A 16608-nucleotide genomic window follows, 5' to 3' on the forward strand; every position below is an offset into this window, starting at 1 on the left:
CCTCTCCCTGTTAATACACGTGCTAGAAAGAGGTTTGCTAATGTTTTAAAGACCACGCCGAAATATTCACTCTGACATTCTGGTTCTGCTTCGGATGCCGTCAAGTGGGATCTCTGGTCGTAATCAGTCCTTCACTGACCAATCAGCATTCATTAGCAGAATGCTAGCGTGTTATGGGAAACAATGACTAAACCTGTAAGAGATCGAAAGGACACAAGTACTCGTTCATTCAACTTTCAACCTATAATCCATGTTGAACTTGCAAAAACTACAATTAAATCTGAGATTTCTCGACGACAATCAGGCGAATGAGACAAATTTAGCCGTCTAGCTCCATAGAGTCCCATTCATTTTGCACAAGCCTGCGATCACCCCCAGTGGAACTCTGGTGGAACTGCAACCAAATTCGGTACAATGGGGCTGAATAGGGAGTGGAACGGCTTTCCGTAGACGGGCTTTGGTACTACGTCTGGGTTTGCGGTATAGAGCTCAACAGTGACCGCCCACTTTTTTTCGGCTCTGTCTCCGGAAGTGTTTTTCCCCATTCAATTGTTTCATTGACGTTTTGAAAATTGCTTATATATAGAGTTTTAAGTCTGGAACCAAGCCAACCAGCTATGACATTAATAGTGAGCATAACACATTTGATTCGGCGCAAAAAAACATTTTGAAAAAGGCAAAGTTACAAGACCGTGTATATAAACTGTCATAGACTTCAATGGTAGAAGCTTGCTCTAGCCGTTCGCGGTTTCGCGGGTACGGTAAATGTTTCTATGGTAACAGCGAGTTGGACCGATCAGAGACGTTGCTGTTACGCTTAGGATTGTGGGTAGTGTAGTTTTTCTCCATTAAGTCGCGGATAAAACATGTTTTTCTTAAAACAAGGTTGATTTCATACTAGGGCTGAACGATTAATTGCATTTGCGATATGTTAAGACGCGATTTCCTAATCACAAAGGCTGCGATTTGGTCACGTGACTCGCAAGAGCAAATCAGTCTGCACCCGCAGAGAAAGCATCAACTTAGCACGCTAACGCTACGCCGTACCTTGAGCAGATTTCTGTCATTCAAACAACTCTGAGTTGTAGTTTAAAACTTTTACAGCCATTTTAATAAAATGAAGGGTTTTATTGGGCTTGAGTCCATACATGCAGTTAATGGATACAGGCACGCAGAACTGAAGGCTCGGTTAGCAACGATTAGCTCTAATTAGCGGTTAGCTCCAGTTAGCTAGCTCCGTTATAAAGATATGGAGTGGAGGAGACTGCCACGGGGAGGGGTAACAACCAGACTGATAAATGACGTTCGGGGAGCTTTCACAGCAGCGTGGCTGCGTTGTTTCAACGGCTTTATTAGTACAGTTAATCCCACGGCAAGACCAGCAGCAGCATGCTACTGCTAACGTAACGATAGCCTCTCTGTCTCTGAGTGTGAGTGCAACGTTGACGCTGTCATGCACGCGGCACGCAACTTCATGAGGGGAGGGAGGGGCTGGAGGCAGCTCCTCTGTGTGCGCTGTAAAAAAAAAAAAATACACCGTTGTATATACTATATTTTTACTTATTTAACTGTCTAGTAAAGTTCGAAGACAGTGTTTAAAAAGTGCAATCCACATGTTTACATATGTTTATTACAGTAAATGATAATTAAATGTAAATACTACTAAGTGTGGTAAAGCCACATATTTGTTTTTATATTTCTGCAATCTGCACTTCAGTTTGTGTGATTTGTTTCTGACTTTCAAATGAATGTTTACACCAGGCTCGGTCAGTGCTCAATATACTGCTGTGACTGAAGTAGTTAAATAAAAGATGTCATTCATATAAATTCATGCAGCACCTAATTTCATCATCACATACAGGCCTGGCCTCCAGGAAAGAACAGTTTGTTTAATCCTTCTAATCTTGTATTGTTCATACTATACAATGATTTATTGCTTGTCTTTGTTGAATAATACAGAAGACAAAGAGCTTAAAAAATAATTGCATATTCAATCGCAATATTTTTGAAAAAAAAATCGCAATTAGATTATTTTCATAAATCCTTCAGCCCTATTTCATACGGACTTCTAGCTTCTACAGGAGCAGAAACCTTCGTTGCACAACCACGTAGCTTGGGGTCAGTCTACCTCGGATGGTTTAGACATTATGACTGATATTCTAAATCCTTATGGAGAAAATCAATGGGATTTTTACTTCCGGAGTCGGCTGTGATGTCTATAGTCTTGGGTATTCTCCAGCCAAATTTTTGGTGGTCCAATCAGCGAACAGAGGGAGTGGCTAAGAAAGATGACATTGAGGCCGTGCGCTAGAGTTGTAGTTCTGTAATGGCGGCGGAGAAAGATGCGAGCGAAGCCATTCGGTCTGTGTGGCAACGCTGCCGAATATCCAGAAGTTAAAGCCCGAGCATGAACTATCTTTGCTGAGTTTTGTTGGTGGCCATGATGTTGTGGCCCTCCTCCCCGCGGGGCTCGGGAAAAGTTAGATTTTCCAGCTCGCTCCGTTAGTGGTGAAGGAGTTAGCTAAGGCAAACGCTAGCGATGCTAAGACGACGTCACGACCAAACGTTAAGCGATTGGTTATGGCAGATCCAGAGTGGCTCTGGGCAGATCCAATAGTTTTAAACTTCAACAGAGTAGCCGTCTTCAAGGAAGTTAACACTTGTCAATGAAGAGTGGCCAGACTCTCTGTACAAATGAAATGTACGAGAGTCTGGTAGGACCAGGCTATGTAAAAGGAGCCTTTTTAAGTTCAGTTTGTTACTGTCCAAATAATTAAATAAAACTATAGCTAAACAATTTAACCACACTAATTGTTATAATATTATCAAATTAAATAATTAGGATATGGGTCATGGTGACATGATTTTTGTCATGGAAGGTCCTTGTTGTATTACAGAACCACCTCCCTATTTGAGTTAAAGGTATGGTTCGGAGTAATTTCACCCTAGGGTCCTTTGCACCATGACCTCGAGCCAAACAACCCCCCATAAGCTTTTTTCCCTTGTTATAACGTTGGTAGAGTTAGCGTTATCAGCTGGTTAGTTTAGTGCAGGCGCTAACAGATCCAGGTTTGTATCTTGTAAATTACCCCACTAATAATGCCCGAAATGATACCAAACTTCTACAGTAGTACAAATAGGTTATGTACTCATAAAACGATGGATTGGAAAGTTTGTAAGTACACCAGGAGTTTATTTAAATATCACTTGCCTGCTGGCTTCTGCTCTCTGCTGCTGAGTGCTTAGGGATGTCTACAAATTAAAACACCGAAAAGAGATACAACAAAAATATTTACTAATTTAACTTATCTTTTAAAAGTAAGTGCTGTAGTACAACTAGCAGGAGACAAATTATAATTGAGGTAAGTTTGGAGACACTACCTTATTTAATCATTAAATTAATAAATATTTTTGTTGTATCCCTTTTCGGTGTTGTAATTTGTAGACGTCTCTAAGCACTCTTACTGCCCGGTAGCAGTAGCAGCAGAGAGCAGAAGCCAGCAGGCAAGTGTTATTTAAATAAACTCCTGGTGTACTTACAAACTTTCCAATCCATCGTTTTATGAGTACATAACCTATTTGTACTACTGTAGAAGTTTGGTATCATTTTGGGCATTATTAGTGGGGTAATTTACGAGATACAAACCTGGATCCGTTAGCACCTGCACTAAGCTAACCAGCTGATAACGCTAACTCGCCCAATATTCGATCCAGGTGAAAAAAAGCTTCTGGGGGGGGGGTTGTTTGGCTCGAGGTCATGGTGCAAAGGACCCTAGGGTGAAATTACTCCAAACCATCACTTTAAGTTTCTAAGGACAAGTTTTTTATTTTATTAACCAAAAATAAGTAATATAGTAAGAAACCTCCAGAATAAACATGAGCTGTTTGCAGGCTTTGGATTCCCCAGCTGGGTTTAATTTACATCTTTGTACAGAGTATCCCAATATAACCCCTGCATTCAATGTCCTTCCTCAGATACACCATCAGGTGACGGTCTGAGAATGCCATCTTTTAATGGAGAGCTGAATGGGTTATTGGGAGCAGCAGGTCTTCTGGGAAGCACTGATCGGTCAACCATGTCAAATTCTACCAGACCCATCTCCACAGACCTCAGCAGCGCTCAGGAGTGTCAGATAATGTGAGTTGGTTTTTACAATCACTTAGGGTCACTTGCACAACTTTGCAGTTTGGCTGACTTTGCCACATGAAGCATAATAGATATGTCTCCACTATTTTATTTTGATAATTAAAATTGCAGGAAGAATTTTTGTAAGCACTTTGTGTTTTTAAGAAACTTAATCCATATAGAGCTAAAAGTGTATGTGCTGCAATTTCAGCTGCCTTTCTGGCGACGATGGCTCCACCTGTATCCCCATCACCTCCAACAACGTGGAGATTGTGGCAAGTCAAGACTCCAGCATCAACAGCAAGGCTCGCGGCAGCAACAAGGTAACAAGCCAAATCATCAGCAACACAATGGCACTGTCCATTAAGTGTATAAATCGGCAAGACAAAAAACGGAAAATCTATAACACCAACCATGTAAGCCGTGATGACTCACTAGAGGCAAGCTAAGGTGCTCAAAAATTCAGATCCCCGAATCCCTAAAAAGGAAATGGCTTAATTGCTTTAAGGAATGTAAATTATCACAGAAGTGAATGTTAATGAGTCTAGTCTTCATTTTGAATGGCATGGCTTTGGCTCTTGAAGACCACAGCCTCGTGGTTACAAAGGACCTTTGTTCAGAGAGCATTAATTCATTTTGAATGGTGACTTTGTTTTTTATTCAGGTGAAGATTCAACCCGTTGCCAAGTACGACTGGGAACACAAGTATTATTATGGCAGACTGATAGCCGTGTCCAACTCCTTCCTGGCGTATGCCATCAGAGGTGAGAGCCCTGGAGTGCCTGTTATTTCTCCCTGTTGAGGTCAGTTGGAATGTACCGGATGCACCAGGCCAGCACTAAGGGTTAGGGTTAGAGCTTCTATTCTCAGGCCACTAGGATCCTAAATGAGGATTTTATAACTGTTTTAATGCATACATTGTAGAAACTTACATCATTACATTTTACTGGAGTTGTTTTTGTTTTTTTTGATTTCACGTGACAAAAAAATTTGATTGATTTCCTTGATTCTAATGAAAACTGGTATGTTTGTGTGCATGTAAAAGGGACACAGTTCTAGTTTAGATTTCCACCCGTTATTATCCCTCTTCTCTACTTAAACAGATATTTTGATATAACATGATCGATTATAGGGCTGCACGATTTGAGGAAAATATGCGATATGCAATGACTCACCGTTTTATCCTTTTCTTTAAAATAAACATCTCTTTCCTCAGGAGCCAACAACCATGCAATGATTAGAGTCCTGAGTGTGGGTTTTGCTGAGCGATCCCTACTGAAGGGCTTCACTGGAGCTGTCACAGATCTGGCTTTTGCCCACCTCGACTCCTCCCTGTTGGGTTGTGTAGATGAAGCGGGCAACCTGATGGTCTGGCAGATCACCTGCACTGGAAACAAGATACTGTATCCTGACATGGGAGAAATTAAAAAGGAGTGTGTAGGAGGATGTGCAGGTCTATGTGTGTCTATATAGAGTGGTAGAAGTAGTTTGTGCTTACCTTTTGTGCTGATTATTTCATCTTATTTCTGTGTGTACTTTTTTAAGTGCAAGTAAACACTCACAGCTGCCGAAACGGCCTTGTGATTTTACACAAACCACTGTGATATTATAACCTGCTTTGGCATAGTAATCACGGAAACAAATCCTATAAGAACTGGTCTTTTGTCCCATTTTCCTTAACCCATGCTCCCTACAGTGATCAGGTGGTGGTTCATATCCGACGGCCAGAAGACTCCCCACTGAACTCCCACCGTCGCCTCATCTGGTGCCCGTTCATCCAGGATGAAAATGAGGAGAACCAGGATGACACCAGCCAGACCTTAGCCCTGCTTCATGAAGACATGGTATCAGTGTTTTTGGTCTCAGAATCATATCAGGAGAGTAAAGTGGGAACTTTGCATCCCTAATTTGACCCCACTCTCCATCTAGGCTGAGGTGTGGGACCTGGAAGTCTTGAGAGCCAACAACAGCAGTTGGCCTGTCGATGCCACAGACCTAAAAGAAGGCCTCATCACAATCAAGGGACATAACCAGGTAGGGGTCAGGGTGAAACAGTAATGCAATAACTCCTGCAGGCTGTTGAATAGTGCTTAATCAGTCAAGTATTCATTCAGTGCAGTACACTTAAATGATGATTTTCTGCTAATGTTTTTCTATGAATTGCATAAATTGAATTGAACTATTTTCATAATTAAAGATAAGAAAATAAAACCGTAACAAGAAGTACAAAGTAGTATGCTGTATGATTTTGAGTTTAACATACATTCCTTGCTAGGGCTGGATATCGTTCAAAAATATTCAATACCGATACTGTGACTTCGATATTGGTTCCTCAACGATTTTTCGATACCAATTTTATAAAACAAAAAGAAATGACAACATTACACATTACGGCACAAATCTTTTTATTGTTTTTCAGCTCCTACTACGTGAGCCCCATCTCTGTGCTTAACATAGAGCTTTTCCTGCCTGCCTTCGCGACGTGTGACGTTAGAAAGCCAATCACAGTCTTGGTAGAAGCATGCTTATTAGCTCACTGACGACAATGAGATTTACTCCCTAGGTATTGAAATTCGGTACTGAATGGCGAGGCATTGATGCGCAATGCTTTAGAGCAGGCACGTCCAAAGTACGGCCCGGGGCCAATCATGGCCTGCGGCCAGATTTCATACAGCCTTGGTTTGTGAAATACAAGAGCAAGAGTCATATGTTGTAAGCTTAAATGTTATATTTACAAACTTTACGCATAATAAGTCATGTTTAAAATGAACATGGGGTTAAGATATGTATCAACTTCAGGTTTAAGGTAGTCCATACAGTATGTTTGGTTATCTGACTACGGATGTAAAAGTAAGGCAGAATAGTTTTTTTTTATTTGTTCACGCCTGAGTGGTGTTGATTTGGTTACATTGCCATTTATGAAAAAAAAACAAAAAAAGAAATTGTGACAATGAAAATAAAATGCATTTGTATGTAACTTTTCTTGTTAAGAATGTCAGAAGGGACCTTTGGCCCCCAGGCATCAGATGTGGCACTCTTTTTATATATATATATATATATAAGTTTGGAAACCACTGCTTTAGAGGCAATTTGGTCGCTGCCTAATGGAATTCGGTACCCAGCACTATTCCTTGCAGTACTGATTGGGTATGTTGTTTCATGTCTGCCATTCCAGCGAGTCAGTGAAGGGGCCCTGTCTCCAGATGGAACCGTGTTAGCCACAGCCAGCCATGATGGATACATCAAGTTCTGGCAGATATACATAGAAGGGGTACAGGACAAGCCGAGGTAAGCAAGGAATTTCTTTTTTGTTTTAAATGAACATTGATGATGATCATTTACTTTTACACTTTATCATGAAATGTAAATGTAATTTCTATTAACCAAAAAATAGCTGAATTTTCCGAAAGCAATAAAACACTTATTCTGTGTTTTTTCCCACTCGCCCACTCTGTGGTTGTGGTTTTCATCCTATCTTCTCTTCACTTTGTCACTTTCCTTTACTTTCTGTTGTCCAGATGTCTTCATGAGCTGCGGCCTCACGGAGGACGTCCCCTCTCTTGCCTTCTTTTCTGTGATAACCACAAAAGACAGGACCCCGAGTTAGTATACACTGGTGCACACACAGCTTTCAGTGAAAATTGTGACACACATATTCATCTGAGGCTTTTGTTGTTTGAATTTTAGTTTGTTTACATTCTCCTTCTCCTTCTCTCTGTTTGTCACCGCTGGTCCCTTCCACTTGGCTCTTTGTAGGGTTCCTTTCTGGCGGTTCCTGATAACTGGAGCGGATCAGAACCAGGAATTAAAAATGTGGTGCACTGTTTCATGGACCTGTTTACAGACCATCAGGTTAATTCTTTTCTCCATCATTATAAGTTTCAATCCTTTTTATTCACTGTGTAAAAGGCATGACTATATACCAGGGTCTAGATTTTTCACTGCCTGCCACTGCGTGAGGCAAGTATTCTTTCTTGTCTGCCACACTGAAATATATGCATGTTGATAATTTAGGAATCATGTAATGTAAAGAAAAATAATAATAAAAACGTATTTTTTATATATAAAAGAATAATTAAATGTTCATTATATTTACACAGAAAACATTACATGCATGGTATATTCCGGTGTTCAAATTACACGGTGGCATTCGGAGGAGCCCAATTTTAGGGGAGTGGGAGTGTACTGTAGCCTACACAAGCACAGGCATACCGCAATGTACTAAATATACTATTAATACATTTCAGTTCATTTTGAATGCATTGTTTTGAACACACCTGATGCCGTTAGTGTTGGATCAGGGCTTGAGCATCAGCTGGTTCAGGTGTGCTGGAGCAGAGAGAACGTTCAGTTACAATGTAACCTTGGTTCTGTGAGTGAAGAGAGGCAGGGCAACCCGTGCACACCTGGGCCTTTTATGCCCTGTCATGGGCCATGTAGTGGTGTGTCTTCAAGTGATATCCACGTCAACTGCCCCAGTGGGTCAGTTACATATGGAATGTGTAACTCTCTGGAGAGATACGGTCGAGAACTAGAACATGAGCAGGTAGGGTGCCTGGAGGTCTGGAGTTGGAAACCCAGGCATCTAGGCTATAAGCTGCTATTATTATTATTATTATTATTATCATTAATAAGCTCCTTCTTGTAAAATAAATAGTGAACTCTTCGTCATATCTTTTTTATTTGTGAATAATTAATGAAACATTTAAAAAACGTCCACTTGGGTTCAAGGACAAACTAATACAACTGCAAGGTGGTAATTCTAATTACTTCTATATACTAGTTGTTTATACCTCCTTATTGAGTTTTTTATTTATTTATCTCTTCTTATTTCTGTCTTTGTGCTGCTGCAACACCTGAATTTCCCCTCTGGGGATCAGTAAAGGCTTGTCTCGTCTTATTAGGTGTCTTCCCATCAAATACGTGCTTCAGATCAGTCCAAATTTAGTTCTCAGGTCAAAAGATTTGTTGATGATTATTCCTGCTATCTCAACTAGCTCATCCAGTGACTTTACATTGTTGTTTAAGAGCAGCAGATTTAAAGAGACTTATTGTGGTGTTCTTTCATTTTTTAGGTTTTCTCCAGATCTGTTCAACTCATCAGTTCTGCCAAGTCTAAAGGCCAGTCTGGACCTCTCTGCTCAGTATCTCATCCTCACCGACGTACAGAGGAAGGTCAGTGCGGTGTTGTCAGCTGTGTGGCTTAACTAATGTTCAGAAATAATTGTCTTAACAAATACTATTGATCAACTGCTTGTGTTATTCCTTAATGGAGATTTACATTTCAACCCTCTCAAATCAAAGCTGTCGCTTTTATGTAGGGAAGTGATGTCGCGAGAAAGGCCGCTTGCTCAGCAAGCATATGGACTGTTCTGGAAATCGAAATAGTTTTTTTTTGTGCGTTAGTAACGGTGTTTATTTTTTGTTTCGCCTGATTGGCAAGACTTGGGAGCACAATTTTCAAAGGCCAAGGGTTAGGTTTTGTTCATTATTGTTCTCTCTGTGATTTCAATACATTTCTGTGAGATTCAATGTCCGTTTAGTTTTTTTTCTTTTGTCTTTATGGTTTATATATTCCTGGGACATCCCTGCTGCATACATATCCTGATTGCCCAGGTTGTCCGAAAAAGAAAAACAATAAATCTATGCTCATATGGAGGTTACCTGCTGAACGTGCCGTTGGGACGCTACCGCTGATGAGCACCGCTCTCTAGCGGAAGCTGCGTCATGAGTGTGAGCCAACCATAGAGCTAACTTACCCCCATTACCACTGCTAGCTCTATGGTTGGCACTGTTGCCAGTAGCCCTGTTAGCACTCCCTGTTTCTTTCACCCTCTCCCTCCCTTTGTGATCCGCTCATCAGCAGTAACCTCCGTATGAGCACCAAACTCCCACGAAAGCCCGGCTCGGTTAGTGAGCAGTGCGGAATGGCAGCAATTAGCTAGGCAGCAGGCGCTGTTAGCGGTGCTAGCCGCCGCCATGTTTGCTTGTCACATTTGACGCAAAAGCCATTCCTGGCACAGACTCTGAATGTCAATCATACTCTGGTGCGAGCCATGTGGAAGCAATCCCAGCCCAGACTGAATTTTGTTCAAGTATTTCAAGTACAGTGCCTTTTGAAAGTGTTGGACTTGGTGTCCGGACCAAACAGTTTTTCTTGCTTCCCGCATTACCACTTCATGCTGTGTCTAGCTTCATACTTTACTAATGCCATTCTTTGCCAGGTTCTGTATGTGATGGAGCTGCGGCAGGATCTGGAGAAAGGAAAGGCCAGTTTCACAGCAGTATCCGAGTTCCTGCTGACCCACCCTGTGCTCAGCTTTGGGGTCCGGGATGTCACCCACAGCCGATTGCGACACACAGAGGTCCTCCCTGCAGAGGAGGAGAGTGAGAGTATGACAACAGGTGTGCATGTGCACTCACACACACAAATAAATCACAAAAAGCAAATAACTCTTCAAACACTGCACAACACTTTTAATAATTCCTGTATGTATTTTTCCATCAATATCTGGCATGTTCTTAGTCATTTAGATATTCCAACGTTCATAGCACTTTAAAATGAGGCGATTTATTTGCTTTTCAGCTTTTATTGGTGACATTTTGGGAACCCTGGTGAATTAAAAGGAGGCATTAAATATGTGGCAGCATTAACACAGCATTACTTTGTATGTTTGTGTTTTCTTCCAGAGGGCACTCAAGGACCAACAGAGTCCAAGTCTGGCATCCAAATTAAACTCTACTGTGTTCACACCAAGTAAGTTTGATGTCAGTGTTAAGATCACGTTGGCTTGAGTTAAGCTATATTGTCCCCAAGGGGCAATATAAAGTCACTGGTTAAAGTCAATAATAGACTAAATTATGAAATGCTAGCTTTTCATTTGAAACTGTGTTCATACAGCAATTTTCTCTGGCAGAAAAGCGCTGGCAGGGTGCTAAGGAGCGCTTAATCCCAGCGCTTCGAATTACTACCTGTGGGTTTTGTTTCTATGACAGTGCTGATTAACGTGAGCTAGGTATTTAACTTAATGCTATGTTAACAGGGGGTTGGCTACCCAGCTCACAACACGTACACTTTTCTAAAAAGTTGAGATTCTCAACTAGAAGCACTTGGAGCGGCTGCACAAAATTATTTTCTAAAACATTAGTGTTTCTCAAGGGGGCCACATACCCTCTCTTCACACTTGGAATAATAAAAAAAAGTAGCTGGCACCACAAAAAACACAATGTTTCAAATTCCATGTTTGTATGTAATTGTGGGGTTGCGTGTGCATGTTTGTGGAGTCCGGCACGGGAAGCCTGCAATGGGTATTCTTAATAAAGTCTTAATTATAGTAGTCTAAAATTTGTGTTTTTGTGTCTCTGTGTTTTTTCAGGAGTCTGCAGGATGTCCAGATCTGGTTTCAGCCCAACTTGGGTTCCAGCTCAACAGTCTTCCTGCCCCATTCTGATTTCCAGGATGGTTTTGGTAAGTCACAGTCTCAAGAATTCAAAATAATGCAGTCACAGAAGGACAAATCCCAGTCCATGGAGATGACACATCTTTATGTTTACACAGGTGTCTTACAAATAAAGTTGTATCAAATTGTGTCAAATCAAAATCATGCAAAATAGAGGTCAGTGTTGATGAACAAGAATCCTCCGTGGTAGGGAAGGTAAGAATTACCTGTTAACCAACAGTAAGAAGTTGACCAATTAATAATCTAACAATAAAACGATAATCTTTGTAAAGTTTTTTGCATGGTAAAAAAAGTGCTAACTTTGCACTAGCAAGTTGCTTTTTAAGCTCTTTTTTTTCTTCTGCTTAACGGCTAGGTACGTACCCATGCCACTATTTCGACAACAACTGGCGGGTTAAATCGGCCGTCCTACACAGAGTATGCCAGGCAGACACACAGCTGAGAACGTCACAGGTGGATGCGGTGGAGACGGGCGTAACGTAGAGACACAACGCATCGCGTTGTACTCTGAAAGCCACACCCACCGGGAGAGGAATACAAGACTTGTGTCGGTAGCGCAAAAGCACAAGCCGGTCCATTCTGGAAAAGTGGCTGCATGTGTCCACTACAATGCACACAACATCGTGGCTCCGGGACCGGCAAAAGGGCCCATTCGGACCAAAAAAAATGTGATTCTGTGATTCGCCGCAGGCTTGTGCGGCGGTGTGAGTGTCACTTAAATAGCCTATTTTTGTGACATCCTGTTGTGTTCCCTAACCCCCCCAATGTAACACAAGTAGATTTTATATTTCACAATTCCGACCGCACTTGAAAGCAGCTTTATTTCACGGAGAAAGAAAAGAGACGAGCGGCTGTGCTTTGTGCTGGAGTTGTCTCGCAGTGTTTTAAAACTCTCTCGTGACAGCGATAGTGGCAGCGAGGTTTACGGTTTACTGTATGGGAGTCTCACAGCGCCTTACAAAGGACTGACGAGTCAGATTGGCCACGGCAGGGTGACGTCGGGTTGCGTTTTTCCGTAAGTTAAATCTGTCTCAACTTTTCGCCGCAATCCGCAGATTTTTTTGCACAGAGCTGACTAATCTAACATGTTAAAAGTATAACTCAGTTATTTACTGAAGGCATATGTTTCCACTATTAGAGCATGCTTTACCTTCCATGATCTCCTACTGCTCCCTCTTAGATCTTCCATCCTTTGCTTTGGTTTTTGCCCTTCGATTTTGCTAAACGTGTCAGTGCAAAATTCGGGGCTTAAAGTATTCCGGCACCGTGCCGGATCTCCGGCGTGCGGTTGTGAGGCAAAAATAAAAATAAAATTGGGAACTTGCATGCGGTTTATTATTTTCGAGTCAATTGGTTTCACCCACCAATCATATGAGAGGAATGCAGCTCTAACTAACGCGGGGCTTAACTACTCGGGCCTGGTGCCCAATTTCTGGCGTATGACTATTTTAGAAAAAGTAAATGAATTAAAAAGTCCTCATGGGATTTGTTTTTGACGCGCTGGATTTAGCCAATCATCGAACTTCCACCTACCAATGAAACAAGTTCTAGCCAATCGGATGCAAAGTAGGGCGGGTCTTTGCCGAAAAGCGAGAGTGCGGTGTGGTCTCCGTGGTAACGCGGCTAAAAAAGTTTATCAAACTTGGAGCATGTAGATACAGCTTTAGTTGAGTAAGGAGTTAAAAACGAATGGCGCTGGGCATGAATAGAGGACAAGAGGAAACGGGTGGAGACGGGAAACCTTGGTGCCTCAAATTTAGGGAGCCGGGTGCTTGCTTCTGCAGCGCGTGTTCAAGGAAGATACTGTACGGCAGCAGCGGTAAGAAGGTGCTTGTAGTCACAAAGCTTCGGTCCGTGCACTCTGTCAAACGAGTATGCTACCAGCAACGGCCGCTACCACTGCGACTGCGCCTTCACTGACCGACCGCGTTTGTGGTGTTTGCACGTTCATAGCGGAACACGATTTGTCATTAACGATGGCCACTGTGTAAAAGCTATCTGAAGCCCAAACTGCCTTGACAAAGCTGTCTGTTTGGAATCCGCACGGCCGTTATTTAAACAATAGCTAGTTTAGACGTCTAGCTATATGAAAAGCTAAACAATGCAACGTTTTTAATGATGATGACCTGGCCAAAGTAACAACACAACATCTAAGTATTGTTTTCACAATGATTCATTGTAGGATTATGATATTATTGCAATATGTGAAAAATTGCAATAATATTATTGACTCTTAATTTAACATAAGGTTGGAAGAAGTAAAAATGTATCCAAAACTTTTTTACTTCTTAAAAATTATGACTTTTATTATTGTGTAATGTAAGAAGGACTTTAACTGTTTTGCCAGTCAAATTAACTTTAATGAGTGCATATTGAAATATTACAGCGTGACACCTTTAAGCCCTGAAAATCCCGAAAATAGTGAAAAGATGCTGTGAAGACTTGTGGATTTCGTTGCTCTGTGTTTCATATAGCACTTTGTGTTTGTGCTTTCTGCGAATGTTAAATCATTTCATACCAAGGAAGCACTACATTTACATTTTGTGTGTTCAGCAGGGTTTTCAGACCATCTCACTGACCAGAGCTCTGACAAGGATTCAGGAAGTGGCTCTCAGACCGACCTAAGGAAGATCCCATCGCTTCCTGCTCCCACTGACTTCCTGTCAAACTCGGGCGCCAGCAGTGGGACCAAGCTGATGACTCCCGACGCCTTTATGACACCAAGCACTTCGGTACCAACACTCGCAACACTTTTTTTTTTTTTTTTTTGGGACTCTGCGCCAGTGACAGCGGTCCATTTGGACCTCAGGATGAACTGATTAGATTCTAGAGGCCAAGGTCACTGACCTCACAGAACATGTTTTCTACGCTAATTATGACAACAGTTCAGACAAATGTCTAATAGGATAAAATAATGACGTGATGACGTATTATCCAAAAGGTCAACTTCACTGTGACATCATAATGTGGAAAAAATGCTTTCGTGGCCATTATTCAACACCATAACTCAGGAACAGAAGGGGAGACATTTAGTCGGATACTGAATTGGTGACACTAAACTTGAAACTGTGGTAATGGTATAGATCTTCTGTGCCGCCGGGTTGTGCGTAAAGCATCCATGTTTAGCCAAGAAATGCATCCATGTCTGGCCAGCCAACTAGTTGACAACAACAGTCATATCTGTCTTTCCTTTCTTTCTTTCTCACTGATCCCACAGTTGTTTACAGGCTATTCAGTTCGGTTAGCTACTTTAGCTTAACATTAGTATTTAGTAGTCTTTATCCACGTGTGAAGTGAAAGGCTGAGAGATGACAGACAGACAATTCTCGCTTTAGTCTTGTTCAGTTTTATGGAATTTCCTACAAAATGTTAACTAACTAACATCAGAACGTATGGCAAGGAAAATAATGCAGGATGTATTTTTTTTCATATAATTATTTAGTCAATTTATTATACATGTAATAAAAGAAATATAAACAAAGTAAAAAAAGCAACGGTGTTTTTTTTTTTTTTTTTTACCAACAAGTACTGATTTTCAGAAACACTTCATTATTATATTTGGTGCTTGTAAATCACTGTTTTGTCACCTTTCAGGTACCGGCATCTCCTGGCAGTAGCGCCAGCAGTCTGACCGTTGTGACAGCTATCAGCAGCAACTCTGACTCCACTAACAGGTGAGCTTTTCTATGCAGTAGAAGGGATACGATCGTAACAAAACATTACTTTAATCTATGTAATTATCACATTCAGTTGGAAATCTCAGTTGGAAAGTGGATTGTTAGAGATTATCAGCTTCTTCCTTCCTATTGTTAATTTTACATACAGCCTCTGTTTATCACCAATAGAACAAATAATACCCAAATAATCTCCTGCTCTTTTGGTCACATGTGTGTGTTTATCTAAGAGTACAGTATGTCTGTGTTATTGTGTACAGAGCTATTGACGATGTCAGCCAGAGTCCTAACCGAGCAGAGAACAACGGCAGTAGCAGCAGCAGCAGCAGCAGCAGTCTGGCCCTCTCCAACTCCACCAGCAGCCCAAGAGCTGCTTCTGTCGTGCTGATGCCTGGACTGGAGAACCTACAGGTAAGACCTGACACACTCTCCGACTTCTACCAGCCTCTTAGTACTCTGAATGGAATGGTCCCTTTATCATTACACTCCTCACCTCCACCTCCAGGCTTTAGCATCCCCTATTGGTCCTCTGACACTCGACAGCCCTCAGGTTCTGGACTCTCCCCTCCTGCCACCTCTGGCCTCTCCGACCAGGGCCCGCTCCCCTGACGTCATCTCCTCCGCCTCCACCGCCATGTCCCAGGACATGCCAGAGATTGCATCCCAGACCCTGCAGCTTCAGCGTGGACTTGTGTCCAGCTTGGAGCCCCTACCACTGTCTGCTCTCCAGACAGACAGCATGGCCTCTGCTGCATCTGCCCTGCACCTACTCACCTCACCACGCACAGCCAACAACAACAGGTACATTGATGACAAGCAACAACAGCCGTATCATAACTTAAACAAAAATAAATGCTGACTTGATGTTCACAGTGAATACATAACTCTAAAGCTGTTGGCAAGATCTGTCCATCCATCCTTAAACCATCATGCATTAAAACATGTTTACCAGTAACTTAAAGCATACAGAAATTCTAAGAGTCAAACTTGCAAAAAGCAGTATAAGCCTTTAGAATTGACAAAACGATTGTGTTTTCTGTCTCAGCCTGTTGGCCCTTGAACTCGGAGGTGCTGATGGGCCAGTGGGCGGCGCAGTAGAGTCAGAGCCCAGACTCAGCCACACCCCATCACTACTTGAGAATGCCTTATCACAGGAGAACCCTGGGGTTGGTGGAGGGTCCTCAGATGTTACTGTCAGCCACACACCTTGGCCGGCTGCGCCTGACATCACTCGAGAAACCAGGAACAGTCTCAGGGACAATGGTCTTGGAGACTGGTAAGAATTTGCATGCACGAATACATTTAACAATTATAAACTTTAACATCTACTCTAAGGATTGCACAAGTT

The 16608-nt window shown here is 41.9% G+C and overlaps 1 protein-coding gene across 2 annotated transcripts in view; it reads left to right on the top strand.

The window, feature by feature from the left end:
- edc4 (enhancer of mRNA decapping 4) overlaps positions 1-16608 on the top strand; it is a 37875-nt gene that overhangs the window by 2103 nt on the left and 19164 nt on the right. For both annotated transcript variants that reach the window (XM_078257773.1, XM_078257774.1), the window contains exons 2-19: positions 3976-4138; positions 4338-4449; positions 4791-4890; positions 5343-5529; positions 5823-5970; positions 6056-6160; positions 7302-7414; positions 7645-7728; positions 7883-7978; positions 9202-9301; positions 10351-10531; positions 10817-10883; positions 11503-11594; positions 14140-14318; positions 15181-15260; positions 15521-15671; positions 15766-16061; positions 16306-16536. In XM_078257773.1, the coding sequence (XP_078113899.1) occupies positions 3976-4138; positions 4338-4449; positions 4791-4890; positions 5343-5529; positions 5823-5970; positions 6056-6160; positions 7302-7414; positions 7645-7728; positions 7883-7978; positions 9202-9301; positions 10351-10531; positions 10817-10883; positions 11503-11594; positions 14140-14318; positions 15181-15260; positions 15521-15671; positions 15766-16061; positions 16306-16536 (2485 nt within the window). The remainder of the gene's footprint in view (positions 1-3975; positions 4139-4337; positions 4450-4790; positions 4891-5342; positions 5530-5822; positions 5971-6055; positions 6161-7301; positions 7415-7644; positions 7729-7882; positions 7979-9201; positions 9302-10350; positions 10532-10816; positions 10884-11502; positions 11595-14139; positions 14319-15180; positions 15261-15520; positions 15672-15765; positions 16062-16305; positions 16537-16608) is intronic.

The sequence above is a fragment of the Sander vitreus genome, chromosome 8, assembly GCF_031162955.1.
Source record: "Sander vitreus isolate 19-12246 chromosome 8, sanVit1, whole genome shotgun sequence".
NCBI lineage: Eukaryota > Metazoa > Chordata > Actinopteri > Perciformes > Percidae > Sander > Sander vitreus.